The sequence below is a fragment of the Cynocephalus volans genome, chromosome 11 (genome assembly GCF_027409185.1).
Source record: "Cynocephalus volans isolate mCynVol1 chromosome 11, mCynVol1.pri, whole genome shotgun sequence".
NCBI lineage: Eukaryota > Metazoa > Chordata > Mammalia > Dermoptera > Cynocephalidae > Cynocephalus > Cynocephalus volans.
The window spans coordinates 27,040,038-27,067,334 of NC_084470.1; the positions used below are offsets into that span (position 1 = coordinate 27,040,038).

A 27,297-nucleotide genomic window follows, 5' to 3' on the forward strand; every position below is an offset into this window, starting at 1 on the left:
AAGTCCACAGGCAGAGAGTCTAGATATAAGGAGCAGATTGAGGTTAATGGTGCCGACCCAAGTCTATGAAGGGAGCTTATGCTTTGGGATGCCTCTCCCACTATACGCATGGTTTGAGTTTCAGTATTAAAGAAAGCTCCATCAGTCTGGACATGTGGTGCTGATTAGGAAGGTGGTACAACCCCAAGACAGCACACAGCTCTTTCCCACTGCCACTAAACTTTTTTTTTCTTCATTGTACATATGTATGGGGTACGGTTTGTTGTTTCAATATATGCCTATGTTGTATAATGATCTAATCAGAATAGTTGGCATATCTATCACCTAAACATTTATCATTTCTTTGTGGTTATAACATTCAAGATCCTCTTTTCTGGCTATCTTGAAATATACGATACAATGTTATTAGCCATTGTCACCCTAGAGCACCAGAGCTTATTCTTCTATCTAATTTTAGCTTTGCGACTTTGTACCAGTCTACCAACCTTTCCCCACACCCCGACCCTTTCCCTCCTCTGGTAACCACTATTCTACTCTCTATTTCTCTCTTTTTTCCCTCTTTTTTTATTTTTTTTAATTCACTCATAATAATTGTATATATTTATGGAGTACAATATGATAGTTGGGTACATTCGTACTGTGTGCAATGATCATATCAGGGTGCTTAGCATATCCATCACCTCAAACATTGTGTAACTTCTTTGTGTTAGGAACACTCAGCATCATTTTGACTAGCTAGTCAGAGAAACACAGTTCTTTGCTGGTGACTGTAGTCTCCCTATATTACAATAAATCACTAGATCCCATTCTTTCTGTCTCTCTACTGTTTTGTATATACCCATCACCCTCTCTCCATTCCCCTCTTCCTTTCACCCCTCCAGTCTCTACTAACCAGTATTCTACTCTCTCCTTCTATAAGGTCAACATTTTTAGCTTCCACATATGAGTGAGAACATGTGGTATTTCTCTCTCTTTTCCTGGCTTATTTCACTTAACATAATTTTCTGCGAGCTCATCCATGTTGCTGCAAATCCACCACTACTAAACTTCATGCCCTAGGTGCTCCATGCTTCCTCTTAAGGTGGGAGTCAGTGAGCAAAGGCAGGCCAGGCAGGAAAAATGAGTGGTCGATGACTGTGCACAAACTCAATTAAAACATGGTGACATATTCAATATCTAAAATAAATCTTAAAACAACAGCTGGTGATAGGACCTGCAGTTTACTTGCTCTTGCTCCATCAACTAAGGTAGAATTTTCTGACCCCCCTTTTATGTCAATCCTTCAATGATTTCTTTGCAAATTTCGAACAAGTTTTTGCACATGCTCATCCACAAATCACTTCAGCTACTTCGTGGTATGAGCCATGTCCCCCACCTCCTCTTGTGCATTGTCTCCTGCTTCTGTTACCCTCGAAGCCAGCTGGGGACCCTTCTCTACTTTCATTGTAGTGTTAGAAGCTCACATGAAGCCTAACCCAAAAGCCAAGGAAAGTTGTGTTACATGGATCCCAAAGGTTTCTGCACCATTTTCTCCCTCTGCTGCCCCTTGCTGATGCCTTGGTGCAATGAAGCCTCAGTGTGTGAATGTCATTGTCAACAGCCCTGATGCTGCTGTCCCCATTCCCCCTCCACTCTCAGCTCCCAAGCAACACCCCCACTCTGCAGAGAGGCACTTCAGCCCTCATGATGCCCAAACCTGTGTTCTGGGGCTGTTGGTACATCAAAGCCATTCCTTCTGTTTTCTCTCTCTCTCTCTCTCTTTTTTTTAAAAATTTGTATTGAATCATAATTGATTATACATATTTTGGGGGTTCAACGTTGACATATGTCAATGAAATCAATATTCCTAGCATATATATTGTTACAAATAGTACTTATTCTTTATGCCCTTGTCCAATCTCTCCTCATCCTCCTCTCCCTCCCCCCCCACATTACTGATAACCCTAGGTTTCTTCCTCCTTCTGAAAGAATAATGGTTACTCTGTTGATTTGTTGCCTAAATGATCTGTCCACTACTGAGAGATGTGTTCAGGTCCCCCAATATTATCATAGAGCAGATGCTTTTTCTGTCACTCTGAAATGGGCTTTGTGGAGAGAGACATCCTCTTCTTTTCTTTGGTCTCTATTGGTGACTCTCCTTGTGTCAATGCACTCCAGTGGCTGGAGGACCATCTGCATGGTGGTTGTGGCATCTAGCTGCTTTTGTGGCAGCTGTGGTTATTGTGGTGGCTATGGCAGGCCACCCACATGGAGGTGATGTTTTTGGCATGCTCCTTGGTGCTGGCAGTATGCCTGGTTGTGAGGGGGGTCCAGTCTCCAGCTCCATACCTCAGGACCCCAGGCAGGCCCTAAGGTGCTGGCGATGTGCCTGGGCCAGAAATAATTTTTTGTCCTTTGCTTACTTCTAAAATGGGGGGACTTCCTGTGGGGACCAGTACTTGGTTGAACTAAATTGCTGCTTTGCTGCTGATTCCCTAGGGAAGGCTTTTTGTGCAGCTCAGGTTTTAATGGCTGACCTTATAGGTACTTCCAGCTCTCTAGAGACCCAGTGCACCTGGGTTATGTAGAAACTCTGATCCGGGCCTGAGTCTTTTCATCAAACTGCACCCCATGCAATTCTATATTCCTGACCAGTCTCCTCTGAATGGTCCTGCACTGATTGGGGGACTTATCAACTGCCCTTGCTGTGCCCCAGTGTTCCCCCAGTGGGCCCGTCTCCCCTACTGCCCATGCTGCAAACACTTCCCATGACATGAGCCATATGCTGGTACCTTGCAATGACTCATGGGCCTCTGAGTGGCTCCTTTTTTTTTCAGTTGTTGTGTGGGTCCACGGGAACTCTATAAGTGGTCTTGCTGGCCTGAGAGCCACCAAGGCCCTCTTCTCCCCTGTCACTTCCGAGCAACTTCATCCAAAGGTCACAGCTGCAGCTTCTGCTGGCTCCTGCTCCATGCACTCAGCAGCTCCAGCCTTAAAGCAGCTGTAGCATGAAATGGTCAGAGTGGTTTTTTCTTTCTCTCATCATGGCTTTTCCCACCTTCATGCACTCTGTATGTCTCCCCTCCTCTTCCCCTGAGCTCTAGCAGCCCCAGCTTGGCTGTTGTTGCTTTTTCATAGTTGTAAATTGGTTGATTTGTGACAGAGAGTGATGCTGGAGACCTTCTATTCCACTATCTTGACTGGAAGCCTCCCTCTGTTCTCTTGACCCTTGTGAGACCCTGCTATTTTGGGAAATACATTCTTTAAAGATGTCTTTTTATTTGCACTGTCTTGTCTAGAACTGAGACATGAGTCCATAGGAACAGAGCCTGGGAACAAACCTGAGTGATTGTCACCAGACTCTAATCAGCTTTGCCCCATGCCTCCAGGATCCAATTCTTTATTCCCGAACCCATTTTGTCAGCGTACTCCCACCTCACCTTAGACTGGAGATACTAAGGCCCTTGTACAGACAGACTTCGACCAGTCCTTCCCTCCAGTCCAGCCAAAGTGAATCCCAGAGATGGATGTGACTGAGATTCTAGCCCTGCCTACCACTTCTGGATTTATAACTACATAATCTTGATTTGAGAGACTCCCCCCTCCATTTAGGTCATGCATATGCCCATTTTACAGGGTCCAGCTTCAGTCTCCCCTCTACTGTGAAGATTTGTGTCTTCATTCTATGTCACATTCTGCCCTGCCAAACTCAAAGGTCAAATCATAGTGTTCATGTTATGATAGGAGGAGCTATTTTTTCCCCAGAATCTAATCACCTTTTAGTTATTTATTTTTATTTTTTGCATACTACATTTTTCTGTTGGTTATGAATATTCATGAGATACAAAGCTGATTATCACCACTCATGCCCAAGATGTGATGACCTGATCCATACTGGCAGCATGCCCATTACTACAAATTGCGATTGTACCCAGTGTCCCCCACCCAATTATCCACATCCTCCATCCCCATCCCCCTTTCTGCCACTCCACTTTGTATCCCTCGATATGCTCTCTCCCTCTGGAAGTCCAGCACACTACTGTGGTCTTTCTTTCCTTCCTTCTTTCTCTCTTAGCTCCCATTTATGAGGGAGTTCATGTGGTATTTATCTCTCTGCGCTTTGTTTATTTCACTCAACATAAGTTTCTCCAGACTCATCATGTTGTTGCAAATGGGATAATTTCATTCTTTTTTATGGCAGAGTAGTATTCCAGGGTGTATGTATACCACATTTTCCTTATCCAATCAACCATTGATGGTCATTTAAGTTGGTTCCATATCTTGGCTATTGTAAACAGAGCTGCAATGAACATGGGAATACAGGTATCCCTTCGACATGATGATTTCCATTCTTTTTGCCCACAGGTGGGATTTCTGGATCGTATGAAAGATCAATCTGTAGTTGTTTGAGAAACCTTCGTACTGTTTTCCATAGTGGTTGTACTAATTTACAGTACCGCCAACAGTGTATTCTCAAATAATGAGCTAACAGAAAGAGAAATCAAGAAAGTAAGCCCATTTACAACAGTCATGAAAAAAATAAAATACTTAGGAGTCAATTTAACCAAGGAAGTGAAAGATCTCTACAATGAGAACTACAATCCACTACTGAAAGAAATTAAAGACACAAAAAGATGGAAAGACATTCCATGCTCTTGGATTGGAAGAATTAACATTGTGAAAATGTCTATACTACCCAAAGCAATCTACAGATTCAATGCAATCCCCATCAAAATACCAATGACATTCTTCACAGAGATGGAGAAAACAATCTTAAAATTAATATGGAACAACAAAAGACCCCAAATAGCCAAAGCAATCCTGTGCAAAAAAGAAAAAAAACCAAAGCCAGAGGCATAACAATATCTGACTTTAAATTATACTACAGAGCTATAGTAACCAAAACAGCATGGTACTGGCATAAAAATAGACAATTGGACCAGTGGAGCAGAATAGAGAACCCAGAAATCACCCATCAGGCTTATAGCCATCTGATATTTGACAGTCGAGGAGCTACTTTTAACTCCCATTCTGGCAGCCAAGTTGATGTCAGAGGATTATTGACAAGTTTGCAATGAGCAATAACAATAAAGTGATGAGGAAATAATCAAGGAGGCTTGGACGTTCTTTTCCCATGTATACAACCAGCCAAGATCTGCTCATATCCAAGTCACAAGCCTCCAAACAAGCTAATATATATTTAAACTTCTTTTTGTAGATGTTTACAGTTCTGTGCAAACCACTGAACTAATTTTGTGCCAAAAATTATCACTAAATTTTTGCCAAAAACATCATCTCGAATACTAAATTATGAATGAAATTCTCACAAATTCCTGATAATAGTAGGGCTGAAATATGATTATATGTATTTACCTAAAAGTTCCATTAAATGATAGGTTATGTTTAATTCTCAAAAAGCTGCCATTAGAATTCTGGTCTAGACTGAGTGATATGGGCTCATAGTTTGGTTCTTACATTGCTGACCTTATTAGCATTTAATTTTGATGGTCTGGACTTAAAATTTCTCCTATAAATGAGCCCACTAAGGCTCCTCCTGGATTAATCACTCTGGGCAATTGTAAAGCGTGCCTATTATCAAAGAGACATTTTAAAATGTGTATAAGTATATTGATACCCTGCAGGGGTCCGGTATCCTTGAATTAGTTGGTTATTTTTAAAAAGAAAAAAAGAGGGAAAAAAAGAAAAAGAAAAAAGCCTGCCATTGGAAAGGTACCTGGCAGAAGTAAGTTGGACAGTTATGTGGTGTAATGAAAAGGGACCCTAGATGTGAAGAAACAAAGCCAAGTTCACAGACTAATTCAATTCTTACTAGTTCTGTGTTTTAGAATAAGTCACTTTCAGTTGCTTTATTGTTTTTCAGGATCATCATCTGTAAAAATGGACCCTCCAATCTCATGGAGCTCTAGTGAGGATTGCCATGGGACAATAAAGTGATTTTTAGTGGTGCAAGGGGGATAAAGGTACCTGACAAAAGAAACTGAAAAGGCTAGTATTACATTATTGATAGCTAATTAACAGTTTTATTTCTTTAATACGATAATCTCATATTTTGGAACAGAAAATTGAAGAAGGGATAAAGACGTAACACCACATAACGGGAATTTAGAATTTTGGAGGAGCCTCAGAGAGCATTCACTCCAATTCTCATCCTAAACATATTTTATAGAGTAGGAAACGAAGGTACAGAGAGGTTGAGAAGCTTGCACAAGGTATCACAGCGCTATCCCCGGAGATGGGACTAGAACCCAGATCTCACACTTCCCAGCTAGCAGCCTGTGTCTACAATCACTAAAGCTCTGTGTAGAATCCCATTTCTACAGTCCTGTGCCTACAACCCATGTCTACAACTGCTAAAGCATATTATACTGTTTGCCTCCTTTAACAACAATTACCCAGCTTATTATAACACCTTCCCTTTCCTTTGCAGTGTGGAGACAGGGCCAAACATTAAGAGAACTGCCATTAACTCAACTCAAGGAGAAAGACATTTTTCATTCACTCATCAAACATTCATCTGAGTTTTCACTTGTGCCCAAGGACTATGCTAAAACTCTGATAAAAAGTCTCAGTGCTCAGAAGTTTCCTCCAAGTAGTGGGTACAGACTCATAAACCAATGGTTACTGTGTAATTGGAGATATGTTAAAGCAGATGTAAGCAGATCAAACGGAAGCTTAGAGGATGGTCTAACTAAGAAGCCGGGAGAAATTTGACAAAGATTTCTACTTTACCTGGGCAAATGACAAGTTGCGATGTTAAAAAATAAAAATTTAAAAAGTCAAGGGAAGAATAACAGATTTCCTTTTATGAGAATTCAGCAATGATAGCAGCAGTTACGTTGTTTTATGATCACAGTGTGGACAACTCACTTCTGCCTGCCAGGACCTGGATTAGATTCAGATCCTCAGAGCTCTGACATCAGTCAATCATACCTTAAACATCCTGAACATTCTTTAACAGTAGTAATTAACTCTCTGTTTCTTAGTTTCCTCATCGATTAAGTGGAGATAATAATAATAGCACCACACTGATATGGTTACTGTGAAGATTAAAGGAGTCAGAACATGTTGAATGCTTAGAACAATGACTGGAGCAAAGTAAGTGTTCAACAAATGTTGGTATATTGGTATGAGAGAACCAAGTGCCTGTCACTGGAAACTCACTTCAAGATGTGAATATATGAGAGCAAGGGAGGAGCTGGGGAAAGTTGTACCAGTCGGAGTTCCACCCAAGAAACAGAACCAGGAGGAGATATGTATATTTATATTTATATACATATTTATGTATGTATGTATATATATAAAGAGATTTATTGCAAGGAATTAACTAGTGCAATTGTGGAAGCTTGTTAGGCAAGTCCAAAATCTGTAGGGCAGGTCATCAGTAAGGGCAGACTGGAAATTCTAGGGCAGGAGCTGAAGCTACAGTTCACAGGCAGAATTTCTTCTTCAGGAAGGCTTCAGTTCTGCTCTTTAAGGCCTTTCAACTGATTGTATCAGACCCACCCAGATCATCTAGGAAAACCTTTTTTTTTTTTTTTAAAGCTTTATTGAGGTATAATTGACATAAACAAGAGCTGGCCTATTAGCTCGCTTGGGAGAACATTGTACTGAAAACACCAAAGTCAGGGGTTCGGATCCTTGTGCTGGCCAGCCACCAAAACAAACAAACAAACAAAATTGGCATTTATAGAGAGAGAACTGCACGTACTTAATGTGCACAATTTGATGAGTTTGGATATGTGCAAACACCCGTGACACCATTATCATAATCGAGATCATAGACATATCTAACACCTCCCAAAGTTTCCTTGTGACCTTTTATTTTTGGTGTGTTGTGTTTTTTGGTTTTGGGTGTGTGTGTGTGTTTGTGTGTATTAAGAACACTTAACACGAGATCTACCTACTTAACAAATCTTGAAGTGCACAATACTGTATTGATAACTATAGACACTATGTTGTACATTAGCTCTTTAGAACTTATTCATGTAGCATAACTAAAACTTTATACACCCACTTAACAACTCCCAAATACCCCAACCCCAGCCCCTGCCAACCTCTATAGTATTCTCTGCTTCTATGAGTTTGACTATTGTACATAATACCATCGAAATAGGTAGAATCAGGCAGTATTTGTCATTCTGGGAGTAGATTACTTCACTTAACATATTGTCCTCCAAGTTCATCCATATTGTCACAGTGGCAGAATTTCCTTCTTTTTTAAGGCTGAATAATATTCCAGTGTAGTATATACCACATTTTCTTTATCCATTCATCCATTGATGAATATTTAGGTTGTTCACATATCTTGGCCATTGTGAATAATGCTGCAATGAACATGGGAGTGCACATTGATATCTCTTCAAGATCTGGATTTCAATTCTTTTGAATTAAAAGGAGATTGCTGGATCAGATGATAGTTCCATTTTAAATTTTCTGAGGAACACACATACTGTTTTTCCTAGCTGCTGCACTTCTTTACATTTCCATCAACAGTGTACAAAGTTCTCAATTTCTCCACATCCTCACTAACACTTGCTAGTGTGTGTGTGTGTGTGTGTGTGTGTGTGCATGTTTATAATAGCATCCTATCAGATGTGAGGTGATATCTCATTGTAGTTTCATTTGCATTTTCCTGATAATTAATGATGCCAAGCACTTTTTCATATACCTGTTTGCCATTTGTATGTCTTTTTTGGCAAAATGCCTATTCAAGTCCTTTACCCATTTTTAAAAATTAGGTTATTTGTTTGTTTGTTTTGCTATTACATTGCAGAAGTTCCTTATTTATTTAGAAAATTAACCCTTTATGAGCTACATAGTTTTCTCCCATTCTGTAAGTTGCCTTTTCATTCTGATGATTATTTTCTTTGCTGCACAGCTTTTTAGTTTGATGTAGTCCTACATGTCTATTCTTGTTTTTGTTGTCTGTGCTTTTGGCATCATATTCAAGAAATCGTTACCAGGACCAATGTCAAGAAACTTTTACTCTTTGTTTTCTTCTAGAAGTTTTACAGTTTCATTCTAGGTCTCATATTCAAGTCTTTAATCCATTTCAAGCTGATTTTTGTGTATAGTGTAAGGTTGGAGTCCAATTTCATTTTTTCACGTGTGGATATCCAGTTTTCCCAACAGCATTTGTTGAAAAGACTGTCCTTTCCCCAATGTATATTCTCAGCACCCTTGTCAAAGATCAGTTGAGTGTATATAGATGAGTTTATTTCTGGGCTCTGTATTCTGTTTTATTGGTCTGTATGTCTGTATACAGTACCATAATGTTTTTAATTATTTTAGCTTTGTAATATATTTTGAAATCAGGAAATCTGAGGCCACTAGCTTTTTTTTTCTTTCTCAAGATCATTTTGGATATTCTGGGTTGACAAAACTCAGCACTATTTTATCATAAAATTACTCAACAAGTTAGGCACAGAAGGGCTATACCACAACACGATAAAGACCATCTATGACAAGCAAACAGCTATCATCATACTTGATGGTGAAAAAGTGAAAGATTTTGACCTAATATAAGGAACAAGACAAAGATGCCCACTCTCATCACTTCTATTCGACACAGTACTGGAAGTCCTAGCCAGAGCAATTAGGCAAGAAAAAGAAATAAAAGGCATCCAAATCAGAAAGGAAGAAGTAAAATTATCTCTGTATGCAGATGACATGATCCTATATTTGTAAAATCCTAAAGACTCCATACACACACACAAATGTTGAATTTAACAAATGAATTCAATAAAGTTGCAGTATGCAAAATCAACATACAAAAATCAGTAGCATTTCTGTACACTAACAATGAACCATCTGAAATGGAATTAACAAAACAATCCCATTGATAATAGCATAAAAAGAATAGAATACTTAGGAATAAATTTAACCAAGGAGGTGAAATACCTGTACACTGAAAACTAGAGAACATTGATAAAGGAAATTAAAGGAAACACAAATAAATGGAAAGACAGCCTATGTTTATGGAAGACTTAATGTTAAAATGTCCATGCTAAAAAAACAACCTACAGATTCAGTTCTATCCCCATCAAAATGTCAATGGCATTTTTTACAGAAATAGAAAAAAAATCTTGAAATTTATATGGAACCACAAAAATCTCCTTTACTTTAATGTCAACTGGTTATGAACTGTCTAATCACATCAACAAAACAGGTTACTATTTGATTGAATAACTGGGAACTGTTAACTAGTTAACCTAGTAGACACATGAGAAAGACCATTGAAAAAAGCTAGTGTATGATAAGTTAGCATAGCACATTTTTTATAATGAGTTAAAGGCAAATGTAAAATAAGAGCAGGAGGGGGTAGCCCTACTCCTCAAGATACACCTGTTCATTCATTCATTCTGCAGACAGAGCTGAGAACCCCAGGGACAATGCACATGCTGCTTGTCTTTGCATCCTCTTGCATGGGAGAAGTGCTCAGGTTTTCTATGTTGCTTGGTTTGTTCATGAATCTCAGAGGGTCCTAGTAGTTTTTAGTTTTAACCAAAGGATGGGAATTTTACACAGAGCAGACTTAGAAGAACTTGATCCTGAATTCCTGCTTCTATTAAGAGGCAGTGTGGCATAGCAGAAAACTTACCAGCCAAGAAATCAAACACCCTGGGTTCTGGATTTGAATCCATCTTTGTCACTTGCTAGGTGTCTAATCAAGTCACTTACCTTCTCTAAGTCTGTGAATGGCATCTGTGAATGGTAGTTCTGCAAAAGGTAATAATATTGTTACTTCAGAGTTATTGTAAAGAATTAAAGACAATAAATGCAAATGGCCTGGGTTCATAAAAGATGCTCAGTTAAGACAAGCTATGAAGCTTTACTTCCCTTAGTTAAACAATTGCCTACTGTTAGCTGTGCAGTTCTTGGAAAGATGCTTCACCTTTTTGTGCCTCAGTTTCCTCATCTTTAAAATAAACATAACAATAAGTTATTCTGTGATGTGTGCATTGATATGTATGAAGTGCTTAGAACAGTGTGTGGCACGTAGTAAGTACTATATACTTTTTAACTATTATAATTTGCTGTTTGTGTGGTAGTAGTGAAATCAGGGAGGCAAGAAACCTGAGTGAAATCCTATACTGGGTGAACGTGCAAAAGTCACTTCTCTTCCATCAATTTCCTTTTCTGTAAAAGGAGGGAGTTGAGTAGACCATCTGTTGAGCTTAGACGTTTTAAGATTCCATACCTAAACTCCTCGATGAGATGTAAGAACTTGAGAAGGCTTTCTGGCTTGTAGATAGTTTTGAGATGCTGAGCTATCACTGATGTGTCAAGGCCCCCTTATTGATTTGCACCAAGAACTCTGTTTCAGTCTCAGTTTTTCTGCAGGGTGGTTGATCTGTTTATTTTTCATCAAGATGCATTCCTCTGTCAGCCGCATCAGAGCTGTCATAAGCCAGCTTCACGGCAGGGAGAGGAGAAAAGACAGTGTTTTTTATTTGTCTGCTTTACCGTGTCTTCTTTCCTTTGGGATCCCTTCTCAGAAAGGTCAAAACAAAATTCTGCAACTGCCGTGATGAGAAATGCTAGCTGATTGAAGAAGCAGAGCCCATGTAAGTGGTGGGGTCTGTTCCTGAGAGCCCCGACAGGCATTCTGTCCAGCCTGACTCATTCTCCAGTTCAGAGAGGTTCAAAGGTAGTGACTCCAGCTAGAGAACACATTGCAAACATGTCGAAGATGTGGTTGGCAGATGAAGAAGAGACAGTAACTCACCAAAGCATAATGCGAAATCTAAGAGAGTAAAGAAGGGGACTCCTACAGTCTGTCCCAATGCAGAGGAATGTTTAAAAAGATGCTTTCATTTCTTTTCTCTTATTTGCTTCTGCAAAGGCAGAAGAGTAAGTATCTGAGTGTCAGACTCATGCCTTCAACAGGCTGTATTTCCTATCAGGCAAAGTTATGAGTTTCAAAGACAGGGTCCCAGGGACCATGCTTTTTTCTCTTTCTATGTCCAGGCCCAGCAAGCTTCCTTCTGTCTCTTACTCTGGGTAATAAAGGTGTGAGTGTTGGGGTCAACAAGGAGAGACTGGCAAATAGAAAAGTTCCTGGTTGTAAATAAAAGCAAATCAATTCACAGTGTTCTACAGTGTAATGATCACAGAGCACATCCTGTGCAATTTTTGCCAAATGACTAGCTCACTGATTTGTTCCACTGTCCACTGGCAAGAATGATGTAGAACTTCACCCTACCTCAAATGAAAAAGGAGTCTCATCACTCCTACCAAAGCCACATTGCATTGCTCAGCATTTCAACCAGGATGAGCTAAGTCTTTCGTTGACTTTATTTTGCACCCTATGCAACTGAAAATAATTTTAGCATCTCCAAGTTAGAAGAAAGTACAAAAACACCCTGCCAAATTCTTTATAACATTCTGTACTTGACCTTACTACATCTTTTGCATATGGTCCTACAGTTTCTGCTTGAACATTTCTTGCTAGAAAGTAAAACATACTCTTTTACGAGCATATTATTTTGTTTTTAGACAAGTTTAACTGTTGGTAAATACTTTCTTTGCTGCTTTTTTGTAACCTCCTCTCAAAATTCTATTTTTCCCATTTTTGGAGTCAAAGTAAATTGCAATACCTTTTCCAATGACAGCACTTTAAGTATTTAAATAGTTCTTACACTAGGTTATGCTTTAGTAACCTCGGTGGCTGAAAACTGACTTCTATACACATATGTCCATCATGGATAAGCTGGGAGCTCTGCTGTGCATACCCTCACTTAAGGACTCAGGCTGACAAAACAGCAACAATTAGGAATACTGATCACCAAGGCAGGGGGAGAGATAACATATGTAAGTCACACTCCAGCTCCTAAACTTCCACTTGAAAGTGACTCAAGTAGCTTCTACCTATATGTCATTAACCAATACAAGTCACGTAGCCACAGCCAAACCAAAGGGCACAACGAAATACAGGCATAAATTATTTCATTGTCCTTTGCTTTATTGTGCTTTTTGATTGGAACATAATTGATTGTACATATCTGTGGGGTATAGTGTTGAATGTCAATACCTGTGTGCAATATTTGATGCTCAAATCAGGATAATTCATACACTCAACATTACACAATGTAATCATGTTTTGTGACTATTTACCAATTTCTTGATAATTCCCCCCCACCATCCCTTTCCCACCTCTAGTGGCCTCAGTTCTGTTTTCTCCTTTTGAAAGTTCAATGAATTATTGTGATTGTTGTATCTTAATTTCTATTTTTACTATTTTGTTTATTCTTTAGCTTCCACTTATGAGTGAGGACATGCAGTATTTCTCTTTTGGTGCCTGGATTATTTTACTTAACATAATTTTCTCCAAATTTGTCCATATTGCTGTGAAAGCCAGAATTTCATTCTTTGTTATAACAGAGTAGTATTTCCTTGTGTAAGTATACCATATTTTCCTTATCCAGTCATGAGCTGATGGACATTTAAGTTGGTTGCAACACTTGTCTATTATAAATAGAGCTGCAGTAAACATGGGAGAGCAGGTATCCCTTTAACATGATGATTTCCATTCCTTTGGTAAATACCCCTCAGTGGGATTGTTGGATCATTAGACAGTTCTATCTGTAGTTGTTTGATGAACTTTCATACTATTTTCCATAACAGCTGCACTAATTTACAATCCAACCAACAGTGTAGGAGGGCATTGCTTTCTCGGCATCCTTGCCAGCATTTCTTCTTCTCTGTCCTTTTGAGAATGGCCAGTCTAACTGGGGTAAGATGATACCTCAGTGTGGTTTTGCTTTGCACTTCCCTGATGCTGAGTGATGAGCATTTTTCATGTGTGTGTTGGCCATTCAAATTTCTTCCTTTGAGAAATGCTTATTCAGCTCCTTTGCCCAGTTTTTAATAATGTTATTTGTTTTCTTACCATTAAGTTGTTTGAGTTCTGTGTATATTATGGATATTAATCCCTTGTTAGATGCAAAGTTTGCAAATATTTTCTCCCATTCTGTAGGTTGTCTTTTAACTCTGTTGTTTCTTTTGCTGTGCAGAAGCTTTTTAGTTTGATATAATCCCATTTATTTTATTTTTCTTTTGTAGACTGTGTTTTTGGGGTCTTATTCACAAAGTCTTTGCCCAGTCCTGCTTTTTGAAGTGTTTCCCCTATGTTTTCTTTTAGGTGTTTTTTAGTTTCAGATCTTCTACTTAAGTCTTTAATCCATTTTGAGTTGATTTTGGTATATGGTGAGAGTTATGGGTCTAGTTTCATTCTTCTACTTATAGATGTCCAGTTTGCCCAGCACCACTTAATGAAGACAGTCCTTTCCACATTGTGTGCTCCTGTTACCCCTGTCAAATATCAGTTGGATGTAAGTATGTGGGTTGATTTCTGGGTTCTCTACTCTGTTCCATTGGTCCAAATGACTGTTTTATGCCAGCGCCATGCTGTTTTGGTTACTATAGCTTTGTAGTATAATTTAAAGTCAGTAATTTTATGCCTTCAGCTTTTTTTTTTTTTTTTTACCCCCTGCAGGATTGCTTTGGCTATTTGGGATAATTGTTGTTCCATATGAATATTAGGATTATTATTTTCTATTTCTGTGAAGAACATCATTGGTATTTTGAAGGGGATTACATTCAATCTATAGATCACTTTGGGTAGTATGGACATTTTCACAACGTTAATTCTTCCAACTCAAGAGCGTGGAAGGTTTTCCTACCTTTTTGCATTCTCTTTCATTTCTTTTAGCAGTGATTTGTCGTTCTCATTATGGAGATTTTTCACCTCCTTCGTTCAATTTATTCCTAGGTATTTTATTTTTTTGGTGATTATTGTAAATAGGCTTGCTAGTTTGTTGTTGGAGTATAAAAATGCTACTGATTTTTAGGTGATGATTTTGTATCCTGAAACAAAAGGATACAAAAATATTTTCAGCTTCTTGGAATAGTGTGAAGAGAATTGGCATTAATTCCTCTTTAAAGGTTTGTTATAATTCAGCAGTAAGGCCATCCAGTCCTGGGATTATCTTTGTTTGGAGACTGCTGATTACTGTTTGAATCTCATTGCTTGTTATTTGTCTGTCAGGTTTTCTGTTTCTTCTTCATTCAGTCTTCGTAGTTTGTATGTGTTCAAAAATTTGTCCATTTCTTCCAGGTTTTCAAATTTGCTGGTGTATACTTGTTTATAATTGTCTAATGATTCTTTGTATTTCTGTGGTATCAGTTTAATGTCTCCTTTTCCATTTATAATTTTTTTTGATGTGGGTCTTCTCTCTTCCTTTTATAGTTAACCTATATAATGATTTGTCTATTTTGTTTATCTTCTCTAAATACCAACTTTTTGTTTCATTGATCTTTTGTATCATTTTAGGGGTTTCTGTTTCATTAGTTCTGCTCTGGTTTTAATTATTTGTTTTCATCTACTAATTTTGGGATTGGATTGTTCTCACTTTTCTAGTTCTTTGAGGTGTAGCATTAGTTCATTTATGTGAAGTCTTGATATTCTTTTGATGTAAGTATTTATTAATAAACGTCCCTCTTAGGGCTGAGCCCATGGCGCACTCGGGAGAGTGCGGCGCTGGGAGCGCGGCAACGCTCCCGCCGCTGGTTCGGATCCTATATAGGAATGGCCGGTGCACTCACTGGCTGAGTACCGGTCACGGAAAAAGAAAAAAAAAAGAAAAAAAAAAGAAAAAGAAAAAAAAATAAACGTCCTTCTTAGTACTGCTTTTGCAGTACCCCACAAGTTTTAATATGAAATGTCTTTTTTTCTATTAGTTTCAAGAAATTTTTGGATTTCCTGTTTAATTTCTTCTTGGAACCATAGGTCATTTAGGAGCATGTTGTTTAACTTCCATATATTTGTATAGTTTCCAGAGTTTCACTAGTTATTGATTTCTAGTTTTAATCTATGGGGTCTGAAAATATATTTAAAATGATTTCAGTTATTTAAAATTTGCTGAGATTTGATTTGTGACCTGACATTTGGTCTTTCCTGGTGAATATTCCATGTTCTGATGAGAAGAATGCACATGGATGAAATATTCTATAGATATCTACTATTGTAGATTGGATGCTCCCCCAACCTCACTGAGGCCTAATGCCCACTGTAACTGTTGAGGGTAGGAAATTCTATTATGATAATTGAAAAGTGGGGCCTTGAAGAGGTGATTAGACTGTAAGACCATACCATAGTGAATGTCTTTATAATGGTGGTCAGAGGTGTAGTTCTGAGGGCTTTAAAAGGAGAGTGCATGAAGAGCTATTGCTTTTTCTATTCTGCCATTTCACAATGTGAAACCCCATGTCACTGTTGCCACCACCAAGACCCTCACCAGATATGTTCCCTGGACTTTGGATTTCCTAGCCTCAGAAACTGTAAGCAATAAATTTCATTTTCTGTATAAAATTCCCAGTTCCATGTATTTTGTTATAAGCAACAGAAACAGACTAATACATCTACCAAGTCCGATTAGTTAAAATTATACTTTAAATCCTGTGTTTCTGTGTTGATTTGCTGCCTAGATGATCCATTCAATCTGAGAGAGGGGTGTTCAGGTCCCAAACTCTTATCATATTGCAGTCTATCTCTTTCTTTAGGTCTAATAGTGTTTATATATATGGGTGCTCCATTGTTAGGTGCATATGTATATTTATGATTACTATGTCTTTTTGCTGGATAGATCCCTTCATCATTATTTAATGGCTTTCTTTGTCTCTTTTTATGGTTTCTGGGTTAAAGTTTATTTTTTCTGATATAAGAATAGCTACTCCTGCTCAATTTTGCTTTTTCATTCGTTCAGTATTAGTCTGTTTTGTCTTTCTACATGAGGTTAGTCTCTTAAAGATAGCAGGTGACTGGGTCAAGCTTTTTAAAGCAATCAGACAGTCTGTGTCTTTTGAGTGGTGAATTTAAACCATTTACATTTAGGGTTGTTATCAAAGGTATTCTCTTACTCCTGGCATATTATTGATTTTTATTTGGATGTTTTAAATATATTTTGTTCTTTTCTTCCCCTTTTATTGTTTGTCTTCATGTCTTCAGTGTTGTTGTTGTTTTTTTTTGAGGTGGTAAGATATAATTTCTCTTGCTCATTTGCATTTTTGTTCTACCAGTGTGTTTTGTTCTTCTTATTTTATTCATGGTAGTGATTATCGTTTTTCAGATTCCAGATGCAGGACCCCCTTGAGGATTTCTTGTAGGGCTGGTCATGTGGTAATGAACTCCTGCAGTTTTTGTTTGTCTGGGATATACACTATTTCTCCCTCATTTTTGAAGGATAGCCTTTCTGGGTATAGTATTCTTGGGCTGGCAGTTTTTTTCTTTTAGTATTTTGAATATATCATTCCATTCTCTTCTGGCCTGTAGAGTTTCTATTGAGAAGTCTGCCATTAGTCTGATGGGGACTCCCTTATTGGTGACTTGATGCTTTTCTTTTTCTGTTTTTAAGATTCTCTCTTTGTCTTTGAGCTTTGCCAGTTTGACTATAATATGTCTCAGAGAGGATCTTTTTGAATTGAATCTGTTTGGGAATTTCAAGCCTCCTAGATCTCAAGGTTCATGTCTCTCCCTATACCTGGGAATTTTTTCACTATTAGTTAATTGAATTAGGTTTTCAATGCTTTTTCCTTTCTCCTCCCCTTCCAAAATGCTCATGATTCAGATGTTGTGTGCTTAAAGTTATCTGCTAGCTTTCTTAGATTTTCGGGGTTTTTTTTTCTTTTTTCTTTTTCTTTTTCTTTCTTTTGGCCTGCCAAGGTTATTTCCAAAAGACTATCTTCAAGATCAGAAATCCTTTCTTCTGCTTTCTCTAGCCTGCTGCTTAAGCTCTTGGTTGTGATTTTTATTTTATTGAAAGAATCCTTTAGTTCCAGGCATTCTGCTACATTCTTTTTTAAGATATTAATCTCTGTAAATTTCCTTCTTCATATCCTGGATAGTTTTTCTTGTTTCATTGTGTTGTCTAACTCTTCTTATATCTCATTGATATCATTGCACGGAATTCCTTTTTAGTCATTTTAAGGGTTTCCTGCTCTATGCGTCTGGTACAAGAGAATTATTGTATGCCTTTGGTCATGTCATATTTTCTTGGTTTTTTTGTTTGTTTTGTTTTGTTTTGTATTTCTTGTATCTCTATATTGATGTGTGGTCATCTGGTAGAGCAGTTGCTTCTTCTGTTACTTTGGAGTGGGCTTTGAGGAGAGAGACTTTCTCCTATAGTTGTGTTTTATAATAATTGAGTAGTGTGTGTTGTTGTTTGTTCTGGGTAGACACAGTAGTGTAGTCTCTGTGTGGGTATTTCAGTCATATTCAGTGTTGGAGTTACATATGAATGCCTCTGTGGCATACACATTGAGGTGTTTAGTGATTCCTTGCTGAGGTTAGTGACACTGTGTTGGTTCATCAAGGATGTGGGAAAGCTCTTGAGTTCTTGGGAGAAGCGCCTTGGTGCCCTGTCACTTTTTGGCTGGGGTGGGTGACCCTGGGTGGATTTGTTGACACCCCAGCTAGCATTCTGTGACCCTGATGCATACACTGGGGTATACGGGAACTCCTCAGTTTGAATGGGTGATTCTGAGTGGGGTTTCTCTTTCCTGTTTCTTACAGACAGAGGATCCTCCTGGGTCCTTGCTTTCTCCAGTTGGGGGATGGGTTGGTGGTGATTGGGAGTTGTTTTCCTTACTCTATTTGGGTATCCTGGGTTTCTGCATGTGTCTCTCCCCAGATTAAGGCAGTCACATTGGCTACATACATACCTCTCACTCCCAGGTATGCTGCTGTATGTAACCGTGTAATTCTTCCTGTGGTTTGGGCCACTGGGTTGCAGGTCTGCACTTGCTGACCTCTTTTCCCAGGCTCCACTGGTGACTCTCTTTCTGTTAATGCAATTGAGTGGTTGATGGGTCACCTGTATGGCAGCAGTTGTGGTGGACCACTTGCACAGTAGTGGTGTCTGTGGCAATAGCATCAGGAGTGCCCCTAGCCCTAGGCTCTTGAGGTCCCCAATCTGTTTTTTTTTTTTTAACAAATTGAAGGTTTGTGGCAACCCTGTGCCAAGTGATTCTATTGGTACCATTTCTCCCACTCCATGTGCTCACTTCTGTGTCACAGCATTTCAAACTTTTCATTATTATTATACCTATTACAGTAATCCACGATCAGTGATCTTTGATGTTACTATTGTAATTGTTTTGGGGTGCCATGAATCATGCCCATGGGAAACTTAATCAATAAATGTTATGTGTGTTCTGACTGCAGCACCAACCAGCCATTCCCTGTCTCAGTCCCTCTCTTCAGACCTCCCTATTTCCTGAGACATAACAATATTGAAATCAGACCAATTAATAACCCTACAACGGCCTCTAAATGTTCAAATGAAAAGAAGACTCACATGTTTCTCACTTTAACTCGAATGCTAGAAATGATTAAACTTAGTGAGGAAGGCATGTTCAATTTCAAAACAGGCCAAAAGCTAGGCCTCTTGCCCCAATAGTTAGTCAAGTTGTGAATGCAAAGGAAAAGTTCCTGAATAAAATTAAAAGTATTACTCCAGTAAACACACAAATGATAAGAAAGTGAAACAGGCTTATTGCTGATATGCAGAAAGTTTTAGTGGTCTGTGTAGAAGATCAAACAAGCCAGAATATTTTCTTAAACCAAAGCCTAATCCAGAGAAAGGTCCTAACTCTCTTCAATTCTATGAGAGAGGTGAGAAAGCTGCACAAGAAAAATCTGAAGATATCAGAGTTTGATTCATGAGGTTCAAGGAAAGAAGCCGTCTCCATAATATACAAGTGCAAGGTGAAGCAGCAAATGATGATATAGAAGCTGCAGCAAGTGATCCAGAAGATACTTGAGGAAGGTGGCTACACTAAACAATAGACTTTCAATGTAGACAAAATAGCTTTCTAATAGAAGAAAGTACCATAGCTAGAGAAGAGAAAACAATGCCTGCCTTCAAAGTTTCAAAGGACAGGCTGACTCTCTTGTCAGGGGCTAATGCAGCTGGTGACTTGAAGTTGACACCAATGCTCATTTACCATTCTGAAAATCCTAGGGCCATTAAGAATTATACTAAATCTACTGTTCCTGTGCTCTATAAATGGAACAACAAAGTCTGGATGATAGCACATCTGTTTACAGCATAGTTTACTAAATATTTTAAGTCCACTGTTGAGGCCTACTGCCCAGAAAAAAAAGATTCCTTTCAGAATATTACTGCTCAATGACAATGCACCTGGCCACCCACTAGCATTGATGGAGATGTACAAGGAAATGATGTTGTATTCATGCCTGCTAGCACAACATCCATTTTGCAGCCAATAAACCAAGGAGTAATGTCAACTTTCAAATCTTATTATTTAAGAAATATATATCATACAGCTATAGACTTTATGGATAGTGATTCTTCTGATAAGGTAATTGAAAACCTTCTGGAAGGGATTCACCATTCGATACCATTAAGAACATTCATGATTTGTGAGAGGAGGTCAAAATATCAACATTAACAGGAGTTTGGAAGAAGGTGATTCCCAACCCTCATAGACAACTTTGAGGAGATCAAGACTACAGTGGAAAAAGTATCTGTAGATGTGGTAGAAATAGCAAGAGAAGTAGAGTTAGAAGTGGAGCCTGATGATGGGACTGAATTGCTACAACCTCATGATAAAAATTGAATGGATGAAGAGTTGTTTCTTATGGATAAGCAAAGAAAGAGCTTTTTTGACATAGACTCTACTCCTGGTGAAGATGCTGTGAACATTGTTGAAATGAAAACAAAGGATTTAGAATATTCCATAAACCTAGTTGATAAGCAGCAGCAGGGTTTAAAAGGATTGACTCTAATTTTGAAAGAAGTTCTAGTGTGGATAAAATGCTATCAAACAGTATCACATGATACAAAGAATTCTTTCCTTTTATGAAAAAATGAAAATTTTATAACAATTTTCTGAAAATTGTCTTATTCTAAGAAATTACCACAGCCACCCCAGCCTTCAGCAACCACCACCCTGGTCAGTCAGCAGCCATCAACATCGAGGCAAGACCCTTCACCAGCAAAAAGGTCATGACCTGATGAAGGTTTAGATGGTTGTTAGCATCATTTAGCAATAAAGTATTTTTAAATTTAGAGACGTATATTGTTTTTTCAGACATACTGCTATTGCTCACTTGATAGACTATAGTATTGTGTAAATATAACTTATATGTACTGGGAAACTGAAAAATTGGTGTAAGTTGCTTTATTGTGATATTTGTTTTATTGTGGTGATCTGGAACTGATCCTGCAATATCTCCAAGGTATGCCTGGTGTAATCCTATCATCTGATTGCAAAGAAAACCAGAAATATTTAGTGACATTAGTTAAGGCAAACTTTATAAGCTCAAGGGTCATTTTTTGTTAATTGAAAGAACTTTCAGACATTCGCATGATAGCAATTTGCTTTTAGCATCTATCAATTGAGTAAACACATAATGACCAAAATGTTAGTGTAAATTGAGTAATGATTTTAACTGAATTGTAATTGTAATTCTCTAACTTTCTGGGGCCAAACTTTGTTTTAAAAATCTAAATAAAATTACTTGAATTCTAATTCCATGTAACTGCAGAAGTGGACATCCTTCCACAGCATTTCTGGGGAGTTCCACTCCTAGGGTTCCCCTGCCACGCTCTTTCTCTATCTCTACATTTCTGCTCCCAGCTCAATTCCCAGTCATTGTTGTGAGAATCTCACATTGCTCTCTGGTCCACTAGCCTGCAAAACACAGACACAGCTCCTCTCCTTTATTTTCCGTGTCACTGTCAGCATTAATGCTATTATGAGTTACAGATTTACTGGAGTTTCAGGGATAATGGGAAGAGGAGCAATTGGGCGGGGTTCGCAGAGATATATGAATAACCTGGCCTTGAGAATTAGACATCACAGTTTGCACAGTTTCTAAACTGCCTCTCACCTCCTCCTACCCCAATGCTGGGTTAATCTTCCACCCTCTGATGAAACCTTCCCTAATTTCTTCTCAACCCACAGCCCTGGGTTCCCACCTCTGTCTCTAGTTACCAAACAGAAAACTCAGCTTGACCATTACTTTTTTCATCTGAGCAACTTAGCTCCCTTTGTCTTAACCTCTTCCAATCTGATTTATCCTAATGCATTCTCTTTTCTAACCAAAGAGTTTATTATTATGTTTTCTAAGCAAAAATATTATCTGCCGAGTCCTCCACATTTAAAGACAGTAGAGGCTGAGAAATTAGTTTTTCTTTAAGACTCCTCAAAAAAAAAAAAAGCCTAAGTAAATGATTTTTATTCCTACCAACCCCGTATCCCATATTAGAGAAACTTTAAAATTTTGTAAGCATAGATCATAAAGGGTGAATTGGGAATATGGGAATATTGAGGGGGTCAGACCATGAAAGTCTTCTGAAGACCTGTTAGCCTACGTACATTTTGATTTCAAGCAGGAAATTAACATGATTAGTGGATTACAGGGGGAAGGGGAGTGCAAGCAGACAAGCTGGGAGACGGGTGCTGTAACGAAGCTGAGAAGGAACAATAGGAAGGGACAGAAGTGCTGGAGGGAAGCCGCATTTAGGAGGCAGGATGGAGAGGACCTGATGTGGGAGGCCGAGGAGCAAGAAGAATATTGGGAATGATGCCCGGTTTTCCATTTGTATCAACGGGGTGAGGACTGGTGCATCTCACTGTGACAGAAAATAAATGCATAGGAATAAATTTAGGAGAAAAGTCATGTTTCATTTTAGATGTATTTCATTGTATATCTGTGGAGCATCCCACAGGATCTGGGAACAGATTTACAAGTCAGGTTTTGAGGCAGGACTGGCCAGTGGGATCTGTATCCTGAGGAAGGACCAGGCTGCCTCTTAGATCCACGATTTCCCAAGGAAAACCTCTGAGTAAAAGGTTCCCTCTGCTGTCTCGATATTATCTGAGGTCTGGGACTTCTTTGCTGCAAATCATTGGCTTAAGATGTAAAAGTGATACCTAAGGTGCTTGAGACCCCAGTCCAACTTCTGCCCTGGACAAAATGGGGACCTTCGTCTTCTCTTAGCCATGTGACCAGACAGAGGGATTGCTGCTGATTTGGTCTTGTCACTCTACATAGTGTCACTTGGGAGCCCAGAATTTAACCTTAACATTGTTGAAAAGAGCCCTCTTGTTAAAAGTGAATGGTCATTGTGTAACACTACTCTGCTATGCAAGAGAATGAAATACTGCCATTTGCAACGACATGGATGGACCTAGAGAGAATTAAGTGAAACAAGTCAGGCACAGAAAGAGAAATATCACATGTTCTCACTTATTTGTGGGAGCCAAAAATAAATAAATAAATACACAAAAAAAACTGGGGCGGGGCGGGGGGGGAAGAAGACACAACAATTACAATTCCTTGAAGTTGATACGACAAGTGAACAGAAAGGACATTGTTTGGGGGAGGAGGGGGCGGGAGGTTTTGGTAATGGGCCACAATAATCGACCACATTGTTTATTGACAAAATAAAATAAAATTTTTTTAAAAAGGTGAATGGTCACATCTTATATACGATAGATGTGTAATATTTACCTGTGTGGCCTATCCGTCTCCATTTTTCATGTGGGTGCAGTTAAAGGTTTCACTTTATTACCTTCTTACTCATTTTTGTTGGCAGTGCTCTTTTGCCTTCAGAAAAATTAAAAGGAAAAAAATGTGATTAATATGGTCCCATTTAAGTCATTAAACCAAAGCTGCCATTGTGGAAGGCACAGACATGGACTCAAGCATCTGATTTCAGCTATAAACCAAGAAAGCTATCTGCTAGGGGCTAAAGAGCACTGTGATTGGAGGCAGGACACCTACCTTCAAGTGCCAGGTTGTCATTCACCGGATGGTCCCTTTGGCCAGTCACTTATCTTCTTTGGATCTTACTGACCTTATCTGAAAAATGAGCAAATTATTGCAGTCACTGCTGCATCAGGGCTGTTTGGAGATTGTGGCAAAAAGGCCAAGTAAAGGACTAGAGAAACCAAAGGAATATTACATCTCATATGCCACAATCCCAGACTCCTGGGCTTTTGTTCCAGACCAAACATCTTTCATTGACTCCTCCCCATAAAGTTCACTCTGCCTTCAGCTGCTGTGGCTGCATTCTTAATTTAAAAAAAGAAAAATAATAATTTTTTTCTCTTGCAGTGCATAGTATGGGACTGGGACTCCAATGGCAAGCATGACTTCATTGGAGAATTCACCTCGACATTCAAGGAGATGAGAGGAGCAATGGAAGGGAAACAGGTATGTGGTAAACACTCCTGGTATTGCCCCAGACACTCTCTCTGATGGGTCCTTAGCTCCTCCCAGCTACAAACAAAACAGCAAGAGGCAAGACATCAGTATATGATCGAATGTGGTAAGAATGAAGCATGGTGGGATTTCAGCACTTACCTTCCAGTACTAGCTTAATCCAAAGCAATTGTGTGACCTTGGACGAGACACTGCCCCCATTGGTAAAATGGAGAGGTTAGATGAGAGTGTTTCTAATTTTCTTTAGCTGTGTAGCCTTGGACAAGTGACTTAATATCTCTTTCTCAGTGTTCTCAACTAAGAAATGAGGGTGATAATTATACTTACCTCATTGAATTTTGTGAAGATTAAATGAGACAATTCATGATACTCACTCATTGAGCACCTAGCTCACAGCTAGCACTTACAAAATATCTGCTATTAGCAGTAGTATTTATTCCAGCTCTCCACTTCCATGAATTGGTGACATTAATAACACATTTCATACTTCGGACCCTCCAAATCTTCATTATGGGTGCCAGGTTTTCATCTAGTTTCATCAAAACTAGACATGTCACCAAGACATGTACCCAAACACTACCACATGCCACAAAGACACATTGCATCACACAGAAACTGTCACCTCTCCCAAGGTGACGGAGATGCAAAGGATTACTCAAAGCCCATTTCTCCAGAGCAGTGAGAGGCCCAAAAGGGTTAATCCCAGGAGGAATTCCTTCAAGAGTGGAGAATTCCTAGGAGTAACCCGGAATCAGGTTTTCTCTTGGTTTTTATTGTCCAGGCAAAAAGTTACAAAAAAGAACACAGGTGGTTAATCAGTCATAGTGAAAATGTAAACAAACTGGCTACATGACAATTTTCATTAAAACAGGGGCAACTTAAAAATAGTTTAAGCAATTTACCATCAAAGGAGTCATACAACTAAGTATGTGACATACAAAAGAACCAATGAGATAATCGTTACGGCAACACTTAGTTCCCTAGGAAACCTAGAGAAACAGCTGAAGGTGAAATGTGGAACCAACCATTAATTGGCAGAGTAGCCTTGAAGCTTTTAGCACACATATCTTCTCATCATTAGGTTTAGCTGCACCAAGGGCATCTGCCCTTAGAGACAGCACTTTTGCTGTGTTACAATTTTCATTTCCACACCAGAGACTTTTTAGTCCTGTGAAAGTTTTGGTTTTTTTCCCAAGCTTAGCATTTCTATGTGCAATACTAAAAAGTTAGGCTATATCTTAAACTAAAGGGCTTTCACCCCACTAAAACTGTTAGGCCCTGTGAAATAAATTTGCCTTCTTAATGTTGGTATCCTCCACAAGGAACCTAAACTCTTGTGTTTCATGCAGAGACACACACTTTCATATATATATATACATATATACATGTATAAATATATACATGTTTATATAGATAGATAGATATATAAATGTATCGGTCGCTAGCTGTTGTCTGGACACTAACCATGCAATTCCTCTTATCTGTTCAGTATTGACCTGCCCAACTTCCAACTGTAGTACCTAAAATTCTACAAGCAGGCATGCAGAGTTTCAGGGCCACAGTTAAAACGGACACTAAATTATAAGTAAAGTCACTCCCAGGATAGCAAGGAAGATAGCCAGAGAAATTATTGCTCCATTGAATGTACAGGACCAGGACCTACTGAGCTAATAAATCAAGGTCCTTCTCTGGCTGCTGGAGCATGTTTCAACCATGCCCAAAGCAGGCTAGAAGTGTGGGGGGAGACGTAACACCTTCCAGGGAGCAGCCCCCAGCAAATAACTAATGGGAGTTGGGATATAAATTCCCCAGCTTCCTTGCACTTCGGGTGTCAAAACTCAGGCGTGTGCTCTACACAACTTCGCAGGGTTCCTCAGCAGGAATAAGCCTGAGCTGATGACACTGGTGAGTGACTTGATCATGCACACTTTCCTGGCTGCCTTCCCTATCTAATTCCCCACTCCTCTGTTGGTTCTTCCTGGTATTACCTCCCAGACAACCTACTTGCATTTATTATTCTTGCCTCAGAGCTTGCTTCTGGGGTAGCTCAACCCAAGACATGTACTGTTTTTACTCTGGAGTTCACTGTCCCCTTGAAGCAGAAAGGAATGACAGCAGAGGGCTCAGTGGCTTGGAGAAAGGTCTCTTCCCTTAGAGATAAGCCCTGTGCCTGGCCTGGTCAGAAATGCTGATTAGAAAAGATGTCTGATTTATTTTTCAAGTCTCTTCTTTCAGATGTAAGGTAAGGATATAAACAGACTGGATGGAAGGAAACTAACATTTTTTAGAACTGGAAGCTTAATCTGAACCAGATCATTTGTTGAATGCCTACCTTAAGTCTAGAAACTCAGGGGCAGCTTTCCACTCAGCTCTCGCAAAACCTGCTATATGTATGCTCTGTTACATACCCAACATTGCAAAACATGTGTCAAACACATAGAGACCTTCACCCACAAGCAGGCATGCAGAGTTTCAGGGCCACCGTTAAAACTGACACTAAATTATAAGTAAAGTCACTCCCAGGATAACAAGGAAAATAGCCAAAGAAATCGTTGCTCCATTGAATGTACAGAACCAGGACCTACTGAGCTAATAAATCAATGACAGTTACCAATATCACCTGCTGAAGCTCTAAAGAGTTTTATAAAGTTTTATTTTATTCATAAATCACAAATGTAAATAGCCAAATCAATAAATATGGGAAACATTTTATCTTTAGGCTCCTAAGGGGATATTTAAAGTATGATTATAACATATATCGTACATGAAAAACACCAAAGCCTGTTGCTTTCAAACAAACAGAGATGAATCTTTAGTCCCACTGAGGAAATGGACCATATGCTACTGTACTTTTCTGTATCACTGAGATGCCAGAAAAACTAGTTCAACCATCCAGCTCCTGTTTTGTTACATTTGCACAGTGAGAACTATCCACTTATTTATTGATTCTACAATATTTATTGAGGAACACCTACTAAGTGCTAGGCACTGTGCCAGGCTCTATTTATGCCCTGACTGACCATGTTGACATGGCCTCTACC

The 27,297-nt window shown here is 38.9% G+C and overlaps 1 protein-coding gene across 1 annotated transcript in view; it reads left to right on the plus strand.

Annotated features, from left to right (window-relative positions):
• Positions 1–27,297, plus strand: part of CPNE4 (copine 4) — a 354,676-nt gene that overhangs the window by 275,835 nt on the left and 51,544 nt on the right. Inside the window, exon 7 of the mRNA XM_063114381.1 lies at positions 24,149–24,247. Coding sequence (XP_062970451.1) covers positions 24,149–24,247 — 99 coding nt within the window. The remainder of the gene's footprint in view (positions 1–24,148; positions 24,248–27,297) is intronic.